The 22869-nt window shown below is 49.1% G+C and overlaps 1 protein-coding gene across 1 annotated transcript in view; it reads right to left on the reverse strand.

Annotated features, from left to right (window-relative positions):
• Nucleotides 1–3136: 3136 nt before the first annotated feature.
• The window catches only part of LOC101072426 (exostosin-1-like), a 102524-nt gene continuing 82791 nt past the window's right edge, over nt 3137–22869 (reverse strand). Inside the window, exons 4-6 of the mRNA XM_029849190.1 lie at nt 7286–7379; nt 3939–4046; nt 3137–3524 (exon numbers count right to left, since the gene is read on the reverse strand). Of these exons, the coding sequence (XP_029705050.1) occupies nt 3390–3524; nt 3939–4046; nt 7286–7379 (337 nt within the window). The 3' untranslated portion in view covers nt 3137–3389. The remainder of the gene's footprint in view (nt 3525–3938; nt 4047–7285; nt 7380–22869) is intronic.

Here is a 22869-nt window from a genome sequence, read left to right on the forward strand (position 1 = left end):
GACTGGTTATAATGCGGACACAGAGGATAAATTGGACTGGTTATAATGGACCAGAGAGGATTAAATGGACTGGTTATAATGCGGACAGAGAGGATAAATGGACATGGTTATAATGGGACTAGAGATGAGAAAATGGATGGTGTTCTACTGGGACAGAGGATAAACTGGACCTGGTTATAGTGGGATAGAGAGGATAAATGGACTGGTTATAATGGGACAGCGGATATTTGTTAACTGGGTATAGTGGGACCGAGGAAACGTTACTGGTTTTGGTGGACACAGGATAAGTTTAACTGGTTATAGTGGACAGAGGAAAAGTTACTGGTTTTGGTGGGACACAGGATAAGTTAACTGGTTATAGTGGGACAGAGGATAAACAGACCTGTTATAGTGGGACAGAGGGGATAAATGGACTGGTTATACTGAGACACAGAGGAGAAATGGACTGGTTATAATGGGACAGAGGAGAAATGGACTGGTTACAATGGGACAGAGGAGAAATGGACTGGTTACAATGGGACAGAGGATAAATGGACTGGTTATAATGGGACAGAGGAGAAATGGACTGGTTACAATGGGACAGAGGAGAAATGGACTGGTTACAATGGGACAGAGGATAAATGGACTGGTTATAATGGGACAGAGGAGAAATGGACTGGTTATAATGGGACACAAAGGAGATATGGACTGGTTATAATGGGACACAGAGGATAAATGGACTGGATTATAATGGGACAGAGAGGATAAATGGACTGGTTATAATGGGACAGAGAGGATAAATGGACTGGTTATAATGGGACAGAGAGGAGAAATGGACTGGTTATACTGGGACAGAGGATAAATGGACTGGTTATAGTGGGATAGAGAGGATAAATGGACTGGTTATAATGGGACAGAGGATATGTTAACTGGTTATAGTGGGACAGAGGAAAAGTTACTGGTTTTGGTGGGACACAGGATAAGTTAACTGGTTATAGTGGGACAGAGGAAAAGTTACTGGTTTTGGTGGGACACAGGATAAGTTAACTGGTTATAGTGGGACAGAGGATAAACAGACCTGTTATAGTGGGACAGAGGGGATAAATGGACTGGTTATACTGAGACACAGAGGAGAAATGGACTGGTTATAATGGGACAGAGGAGAAATGGACTGGTTATAATGGGACAGAGGAGAAATGGACTGGTTATAATGGGACACAAAGGAGATATGGACTGGTTATAATGGGACACAAAGGAGATATGGACTGGTTATAATGGGACACAGAGGATAAATGGACTGGTTATAATGGGACAGAGAGGAGAAATGGACTGGTTATAATGGGGCAGAGAGGAGAAATGGACTGGTTATACTGGGACAGAGGATAAATGGACTGGTTATAGTGGGATAGAGAGGATAAATGGACTGGTTATAATGGGACAGAGAGGAGAAATGGACTGGTTATAATGGGACAGAGAGGAGAAATGGACTGGTTATAGTGGGACACAGAGGATAAATGGACTGGTTATAATGGGACAGAGAGGAGAAATGGACTGGTTATAATGGGACAGAGAGGAGAAATGGACTGGTTATAATGGGACAGAGAGGAGAAATGGACTGGTTATAATGGGACACAAAGGAGATATGGACTGGTTATACTGGGACAGAGGATAAGTTAACTGGTTATAATGAGACAGAGGAAAAGTTAACTGGTTATAGTGGGACACAGGATAAGTTAACTGGTTATAGTGGGACAGAGGATAAGTTAACTGGTTATAATGGGACAAAGAGGATAAACAGACCTGTTATAGTGGGAGAGAGGATAAATGGAAAAGAGAACATGATTTTTTTACAGGTGTTTCTTATATTTTTCTTGTTGAGTGAGGCGTCATCAAGCAGATCCGGTTTATATTAATGTCAGAAGGAACAAATTACCAAGAACAAGAGACGTCTGTTCAGAGTATGGACAGAATGGCTCCATATTCTCTGTCTGGTCTGGATGGCCATGAGATTTGGAGCTTCTCGTCCTCTTATATCCCGGTCCTCTTATATCCCTGTCAAAGGTACAGAGGTCCTGTGTCCCGATCAGAGGTTGGACTTCACTGCCGGTCATGTTGACGGCCACACGAGTGATATTAGGTTTTCATCTCTATTGCAAGTTCGGTCCCTGTTGTTCTGTTTCTTTTGCTTATTCAGGGTGGCTGTCTTAGAAGGTTATCCCATAGCGTCCTCTCCTCAGCTACCTTGTCCACTTCCTTGTAGAGATTTCCCAGAGGCAGGGTAGTAGATGTCCAGGCCATGTTGCAGAGACTTAGGGAGATTCCTATCCACCACTGGAGCCCTGCCACAGCCCCAGTGACCTTAGACCCTGACAATAGAGCCAAGCCAGCAGCCTCAGGCTCCTCTTCCTTGTCAAAATGTATCATTCAGATTGAGGAGCTGCTCAAACTTTTCCAGACTACATCTCCTGGTGACCCAATGGCCAAACAGAACATACTACTTGAACTCCTCCCACGATGGTGTTTTTGCCCACCAATACTGGCATCCCTCAAGTTAACAATAGTCTGCAAGTCTCCTTCCTCAACCCCCATTAGGTTCCTGGGTGGGTCCTTCAGATTCCACCAACAACCTTTCAGTCCAGTTTAAAACTGCTTTCCATAAGAGCAGCAGGGAACTGGGACCACTCCTATTCTATGTCCCACACCAGCCCCAGGATATTGTCAAAGTTCTCCCAGAGGTGGAATTTAAGGGGCAATTTGATGGGTTCCTTTGCCAGGTGTCCTTAAGTGTTCTACCAAGCCTGTCTGGACAGGTGCCCTGCCCCAGCCATCAAACCCAAGTCACAACCAAACTGATCAGCTGACAGGCGTGAACATTTACCCCCCAACGAAGCGGCTCGCTCAGCACGGAGGAGCCCTAACCCTGGGGCCACAGCAGCTTTTTCTTTTGCTTGGTAATCACCAACATCTCAGCTGTCAGTGTCTGTTTGAAGGAACATTTCATTTTAATATTTGAAATAAAAAAATTTAAATAACATATCATGTTTTTCGGATAAGGCGCACTGGATTATAAGGCGCAGTATCAATGAATGGGTCTATTTTCATAAAGGCACACCGGATAGAGCACATTAAGCGAAACAAAAGAGTCAGACAAGTCAAACTTTATTCAACTCATTCACAATAACGCTCAACATTAATCAGGTGTAACACATAAAATAAAACACAATACTTTTTCAGTTCATTCCTCCTCCAGAAATCCATCAAGTTCGTCATCTTCATTGTCCTAATTTAACAGTTGGGTGATTTCAGCATCAACCATGCCCGGATCCCTCGCGTCATTATCCGAGTAAGTCTTGCTGTTACTTAGCTGTTCAGTGATGATTCCGGCCCGGACGACACTGGAGACTGATACCTTAGCCCAGGCATCGACCATCCATTGGCAGATAGTGGCGTAACTCGTCTGGCGTTGCCTCCCTGTCTTGGTGAACGTGTGTTCGCCTTCTGTCATCCAACGCTCCCATGCAGCTCGCAATTGAACTTTGAACAACCTGTTGACACCAGTATCGGTTGGAGTTCTTTGGTGAATCCACCCGGAATGATGACTTCTTTACTCGGTGCAGGTCATCTTCTTGCTTACTCCACATCCGGACCATTTATTTATTAATCCTGAATTCTCTTGCAGCTGCTCTATTCCCATGTTCTACTGTGTGACTGAAGGCCTTGAGTTTGAAACCCACTTCGTTAGCATGTCTCTTACCAGGTGCTATTTTGGGGTCCTTATACACACACTATAATATTATACTGAAGCATAGTACGTATTACTCGGCGAGTAATGTTCTCTTTTCTTGTACATTGCAGTCTGAAAATGCTCAGTTTACTCACTTTCACTACGGAGCGTTATGATAAATGATAAAACGTCTTTTTTTAGTGAAAACACCAAACGCGAGGCCACCTCTGCGTACCTGTAGTAGCAGCCTCTCATCTCCAATGATGGCACCCTGCTTCCAGTCTATAACTTCAGAAAAGGGAAGCTCCCATCCATTACTCAGGATGACAGGAATGCAGGCCGCCTGTGAGGAGATATAGAAAAGAAAAATAATCTTCTCAACAGTTTTCAGGAGCAACGTGATCCCATTATCTCAGCGTTACACTGGTTGCACTGTTTTATGCTGGTAGGCTGTTTTACACGGTGCGGCAGACAACCCTAACCCTAACCTAACCTAACACTAACCCTAACCCTAACCCTAACCCTAACCCTAAACCTAACACTAACACTAACCCTAACCCTAACCCTAACCCTTTTACACGGTGCGGCAGACAACCCTAACCCTAACACTAACACTAACCCTAACCCTAACCCTAACCCTAACCCTAACACTAACCCTAACCCTAACCCTAACACTAACACTAACACTAACCCTAACCCTAACCCTAAACCTAACACTAACACTAACCCTAACCCTAACCCTAACACTAACACTAACCCTAACCCTAACACTAACACTAACCCTAACCTTAACCCTAACACTGACCCTGACCCTGACCCTAACACTGACCCTGACCCTAACCCTAACCCTAACACTAACCCTAACCCTAACCTTAACCCTAACACTAACACTAACCCTAACACTAACCCTAACCTTAACCCTAACACTGACCCTGACCCTGACCCTGACCCTAACCCTAACACTAACCCTGACCCTAACACTGACCCTGACCCTAACCCTAACACTAACACTAACCCTAACCCTAACCCTAACACTAACCCTAACCCTAACACTAACCCTAACCCTAACACGAACCCTAACCCTAACCCTAACACTAACCCTAACCCTAACCCTAACACTAACCCTAACCCTAACACTAACCCTAACCCTAACACTAACCCTAACCCTAACACGAACCCTAACACTAACCCTAACCCTAACACTAACACTAACCCTAACCCTAACACTAACCCTAACCCTAACACGAACCCTAACACTAACCCTAACCCTAACACTAACACTAACACTAACACTAACCCTAACCCTAACACTAACCCTAACCCTAACACTAACCCTAACACTAACCCTAACCCTGACTCTGACCCTGACCCTGACCCTGACCCTGACCCTGACCCTAACCCTAACCCTAACCCTAACCCTAACACTAACACTAACCCTAACACTGACCCTAACCCTAACCCTAACCCTAACACTAACCCTAACCCTAACACTAACCCTAACACTAACCCTAACCCTAACCCTAACACTAACCCTAACACTAACCCTAACACTGACCCTGACCCTAACCCTCTCCCTAACCCTCTCCCTAACCCTAACCCTAACCCCTAACCCTAACCCTAACCCCTAACCCCAACCCCTAACCCCAACCCCTAACCCTAACCCCTAACCCTAACCCTAACCCTAACCCTAACCCTAACCCCTAACCCTAACCCCAACCCTAACCCCGACCCCTAACCCTCTCCCTAAACCCTAACCCCTACACCCCCCCTAACCCCAACCCCTACCTTCCCCCAACCCTAACCCCAGCCCTGGCTAATAGCTTCCCCCCCCCCCGGGGGCCCTAACCCTCCGCACTCCCCTGCTTTCCCGATCAGTAGGCCAGTGTAAAAAAAGTTTTATCCCAAACCCTGAACCCTAACCCAACCCTAACACTAACCCTAACACTGACCCTGACCCTAACCCTAACCCTAACCCTAACACTAACCCTAACACTAACCCTAACACTGACCCTGACCCTAACCCTAACCCTGACCCTGACCCTGACCCTGACCCTGACCCTAACCCATGAGGTCAGTTTAAGTGAATTGAGTCCAAAATACTGACGTTCTACAGATGAGAGTCAGACACCCAGATCATATCCTTCAAAATTTCCAAAAATCCTCAAGATGTACGTAAACGTGCATTTGGGATGTCAAACACCAAAACAGGTTAAACCTTCACATTCAGTCGTGACTTTTACATAAAGTCTCAAGTAGCAGTGGTGCGAATGTCAGAGAGGGGCGGGAGGAATCCGCCTGGCATTTGCATCTAAAGTTCAGGTTTGAATGAATTCTCAGTCAGGTGAAGCTCGGAGATTAAAGGAGATTCACAAATGCCAAAGACATGATCAGTGGCCGGGCTCACTGCTATCATTAGTCTGCCTTGACACAAATCTTTCCCAGATCTTTTTTTTTTCCATCTCCAGCCTCTTCAGATGAATTTGAATCAGAATCACACCTCGGCGTTTCTTCCTGTTCAGATTTCGGCTTTCTGCCCCATAAGCGTCGCACGTGATCATGCACCTTCCTGGAGAAGCACTCTCTGCACCCACCACCATCATTCTTTTCATGCCTTTTTTTGTGGTAGCTGAACTGGAGCCTTTGTTTTCATCCTATTCTATATTAGCTCAACTGTAATCGTGGGTTTCTGCTTAAGCCCTCCTTTGCCTTCTGGTCCAGACTCTGATTATCCACTTAATTACACAATCATGTGTTGCAATATAACGTGACATCACGGCCAATGGCCAACGGGTGCACCACAAAGCGCCGGCCTGCACCCAACCAAAACAACAATGAGGCTCGTTAAATATGCAACATAAAAGTGAGATGGGAAAAACAAGTGGAAGGCAGCCGCCGGGCCCAGTACATGACTGGAAATGCAGAGAGTTGCAGGAAGGAGGTGCTAATGAAGGATGAACACGTCTGTGGTCTGAAACGTCCTATTTCTTGTCTCTGTGTATCTATAGAAACAGGCCTCTTCTGTGGCAACGAGATGACACATCGTCAATAGCAATAAGATCAACTGTTGGTAAAAGGATGTCGAGGAGTCGGTTAGCAGGCTGTCTAATAAGCTGGTACCAAGAAAGGAGAAAATAACAGCTCAGGCTGAGGAGTAACGTTCTATTTCCAGACCATCACATGATTCACACAAGTTCTGGCATTTTTCTGGAGTGTTTAATGAGTGGTGAAAGGTGGCGTTGATGTTGGGAAGATGCATGAAAGTTGTTGGCAGCTGAAGTTTCGATCTGTAAATGTCTTTGATTTCATGAACTGGAAATATTTAATGGCTGTTTAGAACACTGAAGAGGAAGTTAGGGAGAAAATACAAATAAACCCATAGGGGAGGGGCTACTCTAGCCATTTTATTTGTTGCTTTATTTTACTAAATTAAATGTTGTTTAATTTAAAACCCTGTTTCCTTAAATTACCTTGAGTGTATTTACACACTGTTGCCTCCTGTAGTATGAAAAGTACAATATGACTACTCTCTCTCTCTCTCTCTCTCACACACACACATACACACACACACACACGTGAACACACCTGCAGGGCTTCAAGAAACCGGAAGGACCCAAGGCGTCGCCCTCGCGGCACCAGGCAGAAACTGGAGTTACGCAGCAGCTCCTGATAGTCGAACCTATGGAAGAAAAAATAAGAAGAAAATAAGAAAAATATAAAGCAAAACAAGTAAATAAATGTAAAAACTGGGCTTTGAAAGCTGAGCTCATTCTTGTAATTATCTTCATAATTCCTTCAACATTCATTTGGAAACAGAACCATCATCCGTCATTTCTTCATGGCAAACACTTCAGACCCAAAATGGTTGGGAACCCTAAATAATGACGTCTAGAGGAGAACGTTAGGTAGAACCTCCAGTTGGGAACCCTAAATAATGACGTCTAAGGGAGAACGTTAGGTAGAACCTCCAGTTGGGAACCCTAAATAATGACGTCTAGAGGAGAACGTTAGGTAGAACCTCCAGTTGGGAAGCCTAAATAATGACGTCTAAGGGAGAACGTTAGGTAGAACCTCCAGTTGGGAACCCTAAATAATGACGTCTAGAGGAGAACGTTAGGTAGAACCTCCAGTTGGGAACCCTAAATAATGACGTCTAGAGGAGAACGTTAGGTAGAACCTCCAGTTGGGAACCCTAAATAATGACGTCTAGAGGAGAACGTTAGGTAGAACCTCCAGTTGGGAACCCTAAATAATGACGTCTAGAGGAGAACGTTAGGTAGAACCTCCAGTTGGGAACCCTAAATAATGACGTCTAGAGGAGAACGTTAGGTAGATATCTCCCCTCCCCCTATATATATATATATCTCCCCCCTCCCTCTATATCCCCCTCCCTCTCTATATCTCCCTCCCTCCCTCTCCCTCCCCCCTCCTTCTCTCTCTCCCTTCCTCCCTCTCTCCCCCTCTCTCCCCCCTCTCTCTATCTCCCTCCCCCTCCCCCTCTTTCTCCCTACCTCCCCCTCTCTATATCTCCCTCCCTCCCTCTCCCTCCCCCCTCCTTCTCTCTCTCCCTTCCTCCCTCTCTCCCCCTCTCTCCCCCCTCTCTCTATCTCCCTCCCCCTCCCCCTCTTTCTCCCTACCTCCCCCTCCCTCCCCCTCTCCCTCCCTCCCCCTCTTTCTCCCTACCTCCCCCTCTCTCTGTCCCTCCCTCCCTCTCTATCTCTCTCCCTCCCCCTCTCTCACTCCCTCTCTATCTCTCTCCCTCCCCCTCTCCCTCTCTCCCTCCCCCTCCCTCCCTCTCTCTAGGTTCAGGTTGGTTTCTCTACAGGAGGAAGTTCAAAAGTTCTGTTGCCAGCAGCTTAATAAAGTTAAAGAGAAGCAGAGACGCCTGCTGGAACCGACCGTCCTTAAACTGTGGGGACACGTTCTGCCAACCTGTTATTACTGTCTGTCTAACCCTTAAGCCATTAAAGCCCCCCCTCTCTCTCCCTCCCTCTCCATATATCTCTCACCCTCCCTCCCTTTCTCTATCTCTCCCCCTCGCTCTCCCTCCCTCTCCCTCCCTCCCTTTCTCTATCTCTCCCCCTCGCTCTCCCTCCCCTCTCCATATATCTCTCACCCTCCCTCCCTTTCTCTATCTCTCCCCTCCCTCTCCCTCTCTCTCACTCCCTCATTCTATAGATCTCTCTCCCCCCTCCCTTTCTCTATCTCTCCCCCTCTCTCTCCCTCCCTCTCCATATATCTCTCTCCCTCCCTCCCTCCCTCTCTCTATCTTGCCCCCTCTCTCTCCCTCCCTCTCCCTCTCTATCTCTCTCCCTCCCTCATTCTATAGATCTCTCTCCCCCCCTCCCTTTCTCTATCTCTCCCCCTCTCTCTCCCCCCCTCTCCATATATCTCTCTCCCTCCCTCTCTCTATCTCTCCCCCTCTCGCTCCCTCCCTCATTCTATAGATCTCTCTCCCCCCTCCCTCTCTCTATCTCTCCCCCTCTCTCTCCCCCCTCTCCATATATCTCTCTCCCTCCCTTTCTCTATCTCTCTCCCTCTCTCTCCCTCTCCATATATCTCTCTCCCTCCCTCCCTCCCTCTCTCTATCTCTCCCCCTCTCCCTCCCTCCCTCTCTCTATCTCTCCCCCCTCTCCCACCCACCCCCCCTCTCTGTGTCTACTTGATCTGGCCTGAGGAGATTTCAGATTGCAGCCTAATCTGTCTGGGGATCAACTGTCCCCACAAGCTCACCACCAGACACCTGTGTTTGTTTCTGTGTGTGTGTGTGTGTGTGTGTGTGTGTGTGTGTGTGTGTGTGTGTGTGTGTGTGTGTGTGTGTGTGTGTTGGGAGGGTGAAAGAGAGAGATAGAGAGAGGGAAGAGAGAAAAATAAGATGTCAGGTGTCCAGTTTGTCACTCCAAAGACAAGGTCATTCTAACAACCACCAGACGCTCTCTCATACACACACACACCCCTGTAGTTCTATCAATGTGAGGACTTTTATATACATAATACATTACCCAGCACTCTAAACTAACCATCCCATCTGACCCCTGACCGAAACCTAAATCTTACCTAGACCTTAAAACCAAGTCTTAACCCTCAAACAGTTGTTGAGGGGGTCATTAGGAAAGTGAGGACCAGCCAAAATGACCTCACTTTCCCAGTAGAATGAGGATTGTGGCAGCAACCCTAACCCTCTAACCCTAACCCTCTAACTCTAACCCTAACCCTCTAACTCTAACCCTAACCCTCTAACTCTAACCCTCTAACCCTAACCCTCTAACTCTTACCCTAACCCTCTAACCCTAACCCTCTAACTCTAACCCTAACCCTCTAACCCTAACCCTCTAACCCTAACCCTCTAACCCTCTAACCCTAACCCTCTAACTCTAACCCTCTAACCCTAACCCTCTAACTCTAACCCTAACCCTCTAACCCTAACCCTCTAACTCTAACCCTCTAACCCTAACCCTCTAACCCTAACCCTCTAACCCTCTAACCCTAACCCTCTAACTCTAACCCTCTAACCCTAACCCTCTAACTCTAACCCTAACCCTCTAACCCTAACCCTCTAACTCTAACCCTAACCCTCTAACCCTAACCCTCTAACCCTAACCCTCTAACCCTCTAACCCTAACCCTCTAACCCTAACCCTCTAACCCTAACCCTCTAACCCTCTAACCCTAACCCTCTAACCCTAACCCTCTAACCCTAACCCTCTAACTTTAACGCTAACCCTCTAACCCTAACCCTCTAACCCTAACCCTCTAACTCTAACCCTAACCCTCTAACCCTAACCCTCTAACTCTAACCCTAACCCTCTAACCCTAACCCTCTAACCCTAACCCTCTAACTCTAACCCTAACCCTAACCCTAACCCTCTAACTCTAACTCTAACCAACCCTAACCCTCTAACCCTAACCCTAACCCTCTAACCCTAACCCTCTAACTCTAACCCTAACCCTCTAACCCTAACGCTCTAACCCTAACACTAACCCTAACCCTCTAACCCTAACCCTCTAACCCTAACCCTCTAACCCTCTAACCCTAACCCTCTAACCCTAACCCTTAACCCTAACCCTCTAACCCTCTAACCCTAACCCTCTAACTCTAACCCTAACCTCTAACCCTCTAACTCTAACCCTAACCCTAACCCTCTAACCCTAACCCCTCTAACCCTAACCTAACCCTCTACCTAACCCTCTAACCCTAACCCTCTAACCCTAACCCTAACCCTAACCCTCTAACACTCTAACCCTAACCTCTAACCCCTAACCTCTAACCCTACCCTAACCCTCTAACCCTAACCCTACTAACCCTAACCTAACCCTCTAACCCTAACCCTCTAACCTAACCCTAACCCTCTAACCCTAACCTCTAACCTACCCTAACCCTACCCTAACCCTCTAACCCTAACCCTAACCCTAACTAACCCTAACCCTCTAACCCTAACCCTAACCCTCTAACCCTAACCTCTAACCCTAATCCCTAACCCTAACCCTAAACCTCTAACCCTAACCCTCTAACCTCTAACCCTAACCCTCACCCTACCCTAACCCTAACCCTAACCCTCTAACCCTAACCCTAACCCTACCTAACCCTACCCTCTAACCCTAACCCTCTAACCCTAACCCGTCTAAACCCCTAACCCTCTAACTCTAACCCTCTAACCCTAACCCTCTAACCCTAACCCTAACCCTCTAACCCTAACCCTAACCCTAACCGTCTAACCCTAACCCTCAAACCCTAACCCTAACCTCTAACCCTAACCGTCAGACCCTAACCCTCTAACCCTAACCCTCTAACCCTAACCCTCTAACCCTAACCCTAACCCTCTAACCCTCCATGTGTTTAGGGCCACATGGAGAGGAGCGGTTAAAACAGAGAAAGATGAGCTGCGGTAACATCTAGGAGTCTGCGTTTGTTGACCTTGACCCTGACCTTGAGCCAACAGGACCCCTCACATTTATTATTATAGCTGCTTTTTGAGCTCATACTGAGCTGAGGAAACACCTTTCTCTGCAGGGCCAATTTTAAGGGTTGCACCCAGCCGGGCCCCTGAGCCGGGGTCTGGTGGAGAGTAAGGACCAGCACTGGTAAACTGTTGTCCTCACTAACAACATAAATAGCTGTTTTACCCCGTAGCTTCTACTGAAAAGACCTGCCGGAGATCCATGACTGATCCTGGGTCAGTTCTATCTTTCAGAGCAGATGTTCACGCAGGAGCTCGTGCTAAACATGCCTTTAAACCTATAGAAACATGTTTTAGTGGCAAAAAGTGCAATTCTTCTGGGATATTTGCTGCATTCAATGTCCACATTTATTCTCTGTATGAATCAAAAACAGAGGCACGTTAAAGAGATAAACAGCGACGCCAGAAAGCTGTTCACAGCCTCAAAGTTCCTCATATACGGTAGCCCCTCACAGGGGCGTCGATCGGCCACGGCTGCTGTGTGAGTGTGTGTGTTTCAGTGGGTTTTACCTCAAAGTTTTTGCAGATAGTGACAACACACAGAAAGCGATATCAGCGGTGTTGCACAGGAAGTGGAACAAGAGAGCAATACCAGGTGTTATCACCAGCTTAGCAAGCAGACCTCAAAGCCAGAAAAGTCTTATCTCCAAACAAGAACATTACAGATACGGGGAGAGTTTAAAGGACATCACCTTTAATTGCAGCAAATAGGCACCTCCAACTGCCCCACCCCCACCCCCCCACCACCCCACCCCCACCCCCAGCCGCACACGTTCAAGCTGAAAGATTTGTTTTCGGCGTCGACTATCCGTCCGACTCGCTGTAATTTGTGTAGCGTCATAAATAATGAGCTGCCCGGGTGTCCTTGAAGAGGAAAACAGCCGCTCTCTTCAGGAAAAAACGAAACGAAAGCAAACAGGGCTAAAATGGTGCAACGTTCAAGACAATGGAAATGAGTCCACCGGCTCAGCTCGACAATTGGAAAGGTTTGCCAGAATTCCTCAGAGGTAAAAAAGAACAAACACGCGGAGGAGATTAAAACGGAGCGCGGAGCGAGCCGGGAAGGGAAAGTCATCCCTCCCAGGCGTCGGTAAACACGGTACCAAGGTCTTTGAATGCACCACAAATCATCTCTAACAGAAAATATCAGTTATTGTTTTGTTATATGGTCATGCGGAACATTCGTGTGAGGATTTTATTGACTTTGAGTGTTTTTATTATGTTATTGGAAGCACATAAGCCTGGTGCTGGTGAGTTGGAAGGAAATGATGCAAAACATGGTGAGAATACTGCATTTAATGGCTCCCCTCCTCTCCTCTCCCCTCCTCTCCTCTCCTCTCCTCTCCTCTCCTCTCCTCCTCTCTCTCCTCCTCCTCTCCTCTCCTCTCCCCTCCTCTCCTCCTCCCTCTCCTCTCCCCCTCCTCCTCCCTCTCCCTCCCTCTCCCCTCCTCCTCCTCTCCTCTCCTCCCTCTCCTCTCCTCCCTCCTCTCCTCTCCCTCTCCTCTCCTCTCCCTCTCTCCTCTCCTCTCCTCTCCTCTCCTCTCCTCTCCTCTCCTCTCCTCTCCTCTCTCCCTCTCCTCCCCTCCCCTCCTCTCCTCCTCCCTCTCTCCTCCTGTCCTCCCTCCTGTCCTCCTTTTAACTTTGAATTAACCCTTTAAGACACGTCACATTAGCCAAAGCAAAGCAAATAACAGTATTTCTAATTTCATCCATGAAAAGATGTAAATGTATCATCAGCCCATCACAACTGTCTGCTTCGGTTAGACTCGGCTACACTTTGTGTGCACGTGCGTGTGCACACCCTCCGACACGCAGCAGTCAAGTTATATTTACAGCCTTTCCCTGGGAGACTCTCCAAATGTGTCGCTTCCCCTTCAGAACGGCCCTCGTGAGCGTGGAGAGAGCTGAAAGGGAAGAGTTCGCAGTCTGATGAATGTTTTCCAGAACGGAAGTCCCAAAGAGGAGCGCCGGCCCTCGGTGGGGCGGGGCCGAGGCGGGCCGGAGATGGGGCGGGGCCGGGCCGGGGCGGGGCCGAGGCGGGGCGGGCGGAGATGGGGCGGGGCCGGGGCGGGGCGGGGCGGGGCGGGGCCGAGGCGCCTGCCATCGGGAAGCTGAGGGGCTGATGGGGGATAGAGGCACATTCCCAGGTGGGTTCTCCTTCTTTCCACAATATTGAAAACAGTCCACTCATGTAATATTGAACAACAGCGACAGGATGAGAATGTATCTATATTCATGGCTGACGGGACATAACCAGCCACTACAGCAGCTAACATGAATAATAGAAACGTTTGGTTTGACACACAGCCAACAGCATCTGACCAGGACTCAGTTTGATGGTGAATCGTGGATTTGGCTGCTGAAATGATTGATTAGACTAAATTAAATGAACTGTTTTCAATATTTTTGAGTCTATTTTGGAAATTGCGATTGGTTTTGATCTAGTCCACACTCAGTGTACCCAGGCAATAATATTCAGATAAATCAAGCCCATCAAAGAATAATGTGTTCTAAGTATTGCATCAGATTTTGCTTCTGGCTCTCAGGAGTCTGTTAGCATGAGAACACCAACAAGCTATTTAGCCCTCCATCAGAGGCCACGGCTCTTCCTGTCAGTCGCCATTATCACCACTCGTTAATATACAAACCCAGCAGAGAACGGCTCAGCCAGCCGCTTCGCAGGGACGTCGTCATTAACTTCCTGGTTTGAAGGCACATCCTTGGATTGTCAGGTGTCCAGGTTGAACCATGTGTGGGAAAATTTGGGAGTATTTTTGTTTGCTCAACATTTCTGGGATGGAGTTTTTCCCCAATGACTCTATTTCCCCCTGCTGCTCAGCTCCAGTCACCAGGGGGCGATCAACACACTTCACTGTTACTCCGTAGCTTTCAGGTCGTCCTCACCTAACACATTCCTTGATTACACACATGATGGGTTATGTTTGTAGCTCCATACACTCTCCTTGGTTTATTAATACGTTATTACACATTTTCATATTATTAGTTGAACTCATGACTTTATCTGGTTCATGTCTGTGCTTCGACTAGCATCACTGCCTTGCTAAGCCAGTGGTTTTGTTACCTTTTCGGCTTGGTTTGTCTTCCCTGCACCTACATGTTCACTTTGCCCTGATTAATTGTCCCGACCTGCACCTCCATGTCCACCTGCACCTCCATGTTCACCTGCACCTCCATGTCCACCTGCACCTCCATGTTCACCTGCACATCCATGTCCACCTGCACCTCCATGTCCACCTGCACCTCCATGTCCACCTGCACCTCCATGTTCACCTGCACCTCCATGTCCACCTGCACCTCCATGTTCACCATGTTCACCTGCACCTCCATGTCCACCTGCACCTCCATGTCCACCTGCACCTCCATGTCCACCTGCACCTCCATGTCCACCTGCACCTCCATGTCCACCTGCACCTCCATGTCCACCTGCACCTCCATGTTCACCTGCACCTCCATGTCCACCTGCACCTCCATGTCCACCTGCACCTCCATGTCCACCTGCACCTCCATGTTCACCTGCACCTCCATGTCCACCTGCACCTCCATGTTCACCTGCACCTCCATGTCCACCTGCACCTCCATGTCCACCTGCACCTCCATGTTCACCTGCACCTCCATGTCCACCTGCACCTCCATGTTCACCTGCACCTCCATGATTGTTGCGTGCTCAACAACACTCCACCTGCCTCAGGTGCACATTTGTGTCCTGGATGTCTTCAGACATCAAAATGGTCCCATAATTGTAAAAATGCATTCAAAAATCAGCTTTGTTGACATGCAACAGCGGAGGTCATCGGGAGGTAAACCCTCCACAAGGAGGAAAAGGGAGCTGATCGAGACTTTTCTGGTGTTTTCAGACGAGAAACCTGGCGATAAAGCATCTCTCTCATGTCACATCTGTCCTTGTTGGCATTTTTCCTCCTCAAAAAGGCCACCGCATGGAATTTCCTGGCAGAGGTGGAGAGTGAGGCTCATGTTATTGATGGAGGCAAAATCAGTAAACAAGTGCGAAGGCAGACCAGCGGGGTCAGAGAGGGGAATCAAACTTAGTTTCAGACTCAAACAAACAAAGTCGGAGCAAAAACAGCCCAAAAAAATAAAAAAGTTGCCTCTGTGTGCCTACACAACGAAACACAAAGAAAAAACTTCTATATGCATCATTTTTAACCTTCCTATTCACCAGCAGCTCCAGAGGATTGTGGGAGGACAGGCCAGCCTGGGTCATGGAGCTGAATAGACCCTGAGGAGGTTCCTCACAAACACACACTTCAGTGTGTGTGTGTGTGTGTGTGTGTGTGTGTGTGTGTGTGTGTGTGTGTTTACAGGTCTGCTCCCATCAGACAGCATCAAAATCCACCAGACAGCCGCCGTTCACAAAGGCGCCTCGGCTTCCAGTCCGGAGGTCTGAGGAACAACCGTCCAAAGAAATGCCATGTGCATGTGAGTGCACGTGTGCACGTGTGATTGTTGTCTCTGAAAGTGTTCTCAGGAGTGGAACACCAACGTTAGCCAATACAGCTAAATTCAGGAAGAGATTAGGCATTAGTGGTCAGGCAGGTCGTCAGCATTAAGTAGAATTTTGAGAAGGTCCAAGAGGAAGTTGAAACATTTCAAGCTTTTCAAACTTTGCAGGGTTATTTAAAATTCCAAATAAAATAAGAGGAGAAATGTTTCTGCTCCTCAACAGCATCTGTAATAATGATTAATAGGTTAATGGTGATCTGGTGACCTCTGGTCAGTGGCTCCAGTAGTCTGGTGACCTCTGGTCAGTGGCTCCAGTAATCTGGTGACCTCTGGTGACCTCTGGTCAGTGGCTCCAGTAGTCTGGTGACCTCTGGTCAGTGGCTCCAGTAATCTGGTGACCTCTGGTGACCTCTGGTCAGTGGCTCCAGTATTCTGGTGACCTCTGGTGACCTCTGGTCAGTGGCTCCAGTAGTCTGGTGACCTCTGGTGACCTCTGGTCAGTGGCTCCAGTAGTCTGGTGACCTCTGGTCATTGGACTCCAGTAGTCTGGTGACCTCTGGTCAGTGGCTCCAGTATTCTGGTGACCTCTGGTGACCTCTGGTCAGTGGCTCCAGTATTCTGGTGACCTCTGGTGACCTCTGGTCAGTTGCTCCAGTAGTCTGGTGACCTCTGGTCAGTTGCTCCAGTAGTCTGTGTCATTGTAGAGACAAATGGAACAAACCACTGAGGATTCAAGGTGTGATGAAATAATGAATCGCTGTTGTGTTGGGGGCAATAACTGATGAATAACTATCATCTAAAATATGCAATATTTGAGATTTTAAATTATGAATCTGTTATTTAATCATATTTTTATGTAGGAATAATAAACCCTAACCCTAAGTCATGGCAAAACCCAAAAAACCTTTTAACCTTTAAATATGAGGATGAAGATTAGAAAATGTCATTTTCAGACAGATTTAATAATCTTAATTTATGGTGGTTTAAAGTAAATTGTGAGCTCCCTGATCACACTGGCGGGATCACACTGACGGGATCACATTGGCGGGATCACGCTGGCGGGATCACGCTGACGGGATCACGCTGGCGGGATCACGCTGACGGGATCACGCTGGCGGGATCACGCTGGCGGGATCACACTGGCGGGATCACACTGGGAGGTGAGGCCTGAAATCCTGCAATATCAAGTGTTTCTCTACATGGAAACCATTAAACCCATAATGAGCAACATTTCCATACGTCCGTCTTCCAGTCTGTAAAACAACCATTTGCTGACCGCGTTTCCCTCCGTGTTTTCCTTGGCCGCCAACTTCCAGGCTGGGCAGAGCTGCTTCCTGGTTCACGCCCATCAGGCCGTCCACACACCTGAGCTGCTTCCTGGTTCACGCCCATCAGGCCGTCCACACACCTGAGCTGCTTCCTGGTTCACGCCCATCAGGCCGTCCACACACCTGAGCTGCTTCCTGGTTCACGCCCATCAGGCCGTCCAGACACCTGAGCTGCTTCCTGGTTCACGCCCATCAGGCCGTCCACACACCTGAGCTGCTTCCTGGTTCACGCCCATCAGGCCGTCCACACACCTGAGCTGCTTCCTGGTTCACGCCCATCAGGCCGTCCACACACCTGAGCTGCTTCCTGGTTCACGCCCATCAGGCCGTCCACACACCTGAGCTGCTTCCTGGTTCACGCCCATCAGGCCGTCCACACACCTGAGCTGCTTCCTGGTTCACGCCCATCAGGCCGTCCAGACACCTGAGCTGCTTCCTGGTTCACGCCCATCAGGTCGTCCACACACCTGAGCTGCTTCCTGGTTCACGCCCATCAGGCCGTCCACACACCTGAGCTGCTTCCTGGTTCACGCCCATCAGGCCGTCCACACACCTGAGCTGCTTCCTGGTTCACGCCCATCAGGCCGTCCAGACACCTGAGCTGCTTCCTGGTTCACGCCCATCAGGCCGTCCACACACCTGAGCTGCTTCCTGGTTCACGCCCATCAGGCCGTCCAGACACCTGAGCTGCTTCCTGGTTCCACGCCCAGCAGGCCGTCCACACACCTGAGCTGCTTCCTGGTTCACGCCCATCAGGCCGTCCACACACCTGAGCTGCTTCCTGGTTCACGCCCATCAGGCCGTCCACACACCTGAGCTGCTTCCTGGTTCACGCCCATCAGGCCGTCCACACACCTGAGCTGCTTCCTGGTTCACGCCCATCAGGCCGTCCAGACACCTGAGCTGCTTCCTGGTTCACGCCCATCAGGCCGTCCACACACCTGAGCTGCTTCCTGGTTCACGCCCATCAGGTCGTCCACACACCTGAGCTGCTTCCTGGTTCACGCCCATCAGGCCGTCCACACACCTGAGCTGCTTCCTGGTTCACGCCCATCAGGCCGTCCACACACCTGAGCTGCTTCCTGGTTCACGCCCATCAGGCCGTCCACACACCTGAGCTGCTTCCTGGTTCACGCCCATCAGGCCGTCCACACACCTGCAGCTCATCTCCAGGTAATCGGCCACACCTGCCTCCTGTTCTGTTCCACCCTCTGTGTGAGATGGTCCATTCTGACGCCTGCTCCGACCATCCGCACAGTTTTCCAAGACTGTTGTGTTCACAGCTCCTCAATCCTGTGTGTCTGCGTCGGGGGTTCCGTTTGTGCTCTGAGGTTCCTGACGTTAGTATCGCCAAAGCCCCTCAGCGCATAGATTAACGTATGTTTTACGAACGATATCATGAGTTCGCAAACCGCACGTTTGGCTGACAGGACACTGATTATTGGGTCTCAGGAATGACAGAGGTAGAAGACTTCAGATGCTTCGATTGGCCGTTTACACAGCACATCAACTTGATCAAACTTCATTTATATGTAAATGCTTGAGGGTTGGGGTTGGACACAGTGGGCCAGATTCACGAAACGTTCTTACGAACAAATTTGTTCTTAAGTCCCACTTACGAACATTTTACGAAGATTGTGGCATTCACCAATTTCTTCTTATCCTGGATTTATGCGTAGGTAAGAACAAATCATACGAACACTCAGGAGTACTCTTACGCACATTTCAGTGCCGACATGTTGGTATGGTTGTGTTTTCTTCTCTTGTGCAGTTCAATAAAATTCAATATTACAATGATAATTCTGTCATATTTATTTATTTGTTTATTTCCTATTTTTGGTGATTTACGGAGAATTTTAAAATTACGTAAATGTGCCAATGACTTAACATTAATCAACCAAATTGGGGGGACGGGATCACGCTGGCGGGATCACACTGACGGGATCACACTGGCGGGATCACGCTGACGGGATCACGCTGGCGGGATCACGCTGGCGGGATCACACTGGCGGGATCACACTGGGAGGTGAGGCCTGAAATCCTGCAATATCAAGTGTTTCTCTACATGGAAACCATTAAACCCATAATGAGCAACATTTCCATACGTCCGTCTTCCAGTCTGTAAAACAACCATTTGCTGACCGCGTTTCCCTCCGTGTTTTCCTTGGCCGCCAACTTCCAGGCTGGGCAGAGCTGCTTCCTGGTTCACGCCCATCAGGCCGTCCACACACCTGAGCTGCTTCCTGGTTCACGCCCATCAGGCCGTCCACACACCTGAGCTGCTTCCTGGTTCACGCCCATCAGGCCGTCCACACACCTGAGCTGCTTCCTGGTTCACGCCCATCAGGCCGTCCAGACACCTGAGCTGCTTCCTGGTTCACGCCCATCAGGCCGTCCACACACCTGAGCTGCTTCCTGGTTCACGCCCATCAGGCCGTCCACACACCTGAGCTGCTTCCTGGTTCACGCCCATCAGGCCGTCCACACACCTGAGCTGCTTCCTGGTTCACGCCCATCAGGCCGTCCACACACCTGAGCTGCTTCCTGGTTCACGCCCATCAGGCCGTCCACACACCTGAGCTGCTTCCTGGTTCACGCCCATCAGGCCGTCCAGACACCTGAGCTGCTTCCTGGTTCACGCCCATCAGGTCGTCCACACACCTGAGCTGCTTCCTGGTTCACGCCCATCAGGCCGTCCACACACCTGAGCTGCTTCCTGGTTCACGCCCATCAGGTCGTCCACACACCTGAGCTGCTTCCTGGTTCACGCCCATCAGGCCGTCCACACACCTGAGCTGCTTCCTGGTTCACGCCCATCAGGCCGTCCACACACCTGAGCTGCTTCCTGGTTCACGCCCATCAGGCCGTCCACACACCTGAGCTGCTTCCTGGTTCACGCCCATCAGGCCGTCCACACACCTGCAGCTCATCTCCAGGTAATCGGCCACACCTGCCTCCTGTTCTGTTCCACCCTCTGTGTGAGATGGTCCATTCTGACGCCTGCTCCGACCATCCGCACAGTTTTCCAAGACTGTTGTGTTCACAGCTCCTCAATCCTGTGTGTCTGCGTCGGGGGTTCCGTTTGTGCTCTGAGGTTCCTGACGTTAGTATCGCCAAAGCCCCTCAGCGCATAGATTAACGTATGTTTTACGAACGATATCATGAGTTCGCAAACCGCACGTTTGGCTGACAGGACACTGATTATTGGGTCTCAGGAATGACAGAGGTAGAAGACTTCAGATGCTTCGATTGGCCGTTTACACAGCACATCAACTTGATCAAACTTCATTTATATGTAAATGCTTGAGGGTTGGGGTTGGACACAGTGGGCCAGATTCACGAAACGTTCTTACGAACAAATTTGTTCTTAAGTCCCACTTACGAACATTTTACGAAGATTGTGGCATTCACCAATTTCTTCTTATCCTGGATTTATGCGTAGGTAAGAACAAATCATACGAACACTCAGGAGTACTCTTACGCACATTTCAGTGCCGACATGTTGGTATGGTTGTGTTTTCTTCTCTTGTGCAGTTCAATAAAATTCAATATTACAATGATAATTCTGTCATATTTATTTATTTGTTTATTTCCTATTTTTGGTGATTTACGGAGAATTTTAAAATTACGTAAATGTGCCAATGACTTAACATTAATCAACCAAATTGGGGGGACGGGATCACGCTGGCGGGATCACACTGACGGGATCACACTGGCGGGATCACGCTGACGGGATCACGCTGGCGGGATCACACTGGCGGGATCACACTGGGAGGTGAGGCCTGAAATCCTGCAATATCAAGTGTTTCTCTACATGGAAACCATTAAACCCATAATGAGCAACATTTCCATACGTCCGTCTTCCAGTCTGTAAAACAACCATTTGCTGACCGCGTTTCCCTCCGTGTTTTCCTTGGCCGCCAACTTCCAGGCTGGGCAGAGCTGCTTCCTGGTTCACGCCCATCAGGCCGTCCACACACCTGAGCTGCTTCCTGGTTCACGCCCATCAGGCCGTCCACACACCTGAGCTGCTTCCTGGTTCACGCCCATCAGGCCGTCCACACACCTGAGCTGCTTCCTGGTTCACGCCCATCAGGCCGTCCAGACACCTGAGCTGCTTCCTGGTTCACGCCCATCAGGCCGTCCACACACCTGAGCTGCTTCCTGGTTCACGCCCATCAGGCCGTCCACACACCTGAGCTGCTTCCTGGTTCACGCCCATCAGGCCGTCCACACACCTGAGCTGCTTCCTGGTTCACGCCCATCAGGCCGTCCACACACCTGAGCTGCTTCCTGGTTCACGCCCATCAGGCCGTCCACACACCTGAGCTGCTTCCTGGTTCACGCCCATCAGGCCGTCCAGACACCTGAGCTGCTTCCTGGTTCACGCCCATCAGGTCGTCCACACACCTGAGCTGCTTCCTGGTTCACGCCCATCAGGCCGTCCACACACCTGAGCTGCTTCCTGGTTCACGCCCATCAGGCCGTCCACACACCTGAGCTGCTTCCTGGTTCACGCCCATCAGGCCGTCCACACACCTGCAGCTCATCTCCAGGTAATCGGCCACACCTGCCTCCTGTTCTGTTCCACCCTCTGTGTGAGATGGTCCATTCTGACGCCTGCTCCGACCATCCGCACAGTTTTCCAAGACTGTTGTGTTCACAGCTCCTCAATCCTGTGTGTCTGCGTCGGGGGTTCCGTTTGTGCTCTGAGGTTCCTGACGTTAGTATCGCCAAAGCCCCTCAGCGCATAGATTAACGTATGTTTTACGAACGATATCATGAGTTCGCAAACCGCACGTTTGGCTGACAGGACACTGATTATTGGGTCTCAGGAATGACAGAGGTAGAAGACTTCAGATGCTTCGATTGGCCGTTTACACAGCACATCAACTTGATCAAACTTCATTTATATGTAAATGCTTGAGGGTTGGGGTTGGACACAGTGGGCCAGATTCACGAAACGTTCTTACGAACAAATTTGTTCTTAAGTCCCACTTACGAACATTTTACGAAGATTGTGGCATTCACCAATTTCTTCTTATCCTGGATTTATGCGTAGGTAAGAACAAATCCTACGAACACTCAGGAGTACTCTTACGCACATTTCAGTGCCGACATGTTGGTATGGTTGTGTTTTCTTCTCTTGTGCAGTTCAATAAAATTCAATATTACAATGATAATTCTGTCATATTTATTTATTTGTTTATTTCCTATTTTTGGTGATTTACGGAGAATTTTAAAATTACGTAAATGTGCCAATGACTTAACATTAATCAACCAAATTGGGGGGACGGGATCACGCTGGCGGGATCACACTGACGGGATCACACTGGCGGGATCACGCTGACGGGATCACGCTGGCGGGATCACACTGGCGGGATCACACTGGGAGGTGAGGC

Source organism: Takifugu rubripes, chromosome 16 (assembly GCF_901000725.2).
Source record: "Takifugu rubripes chromosome 16, fTakRub1.2, whole genome shotgun sequence".
Lineage (NCBI taxonomy): Eukaryota > Metazoa > Chordata > Actinopteri > Tetraodontiformes > Tetraodontidae > Takifugu > Takifugu rubripes.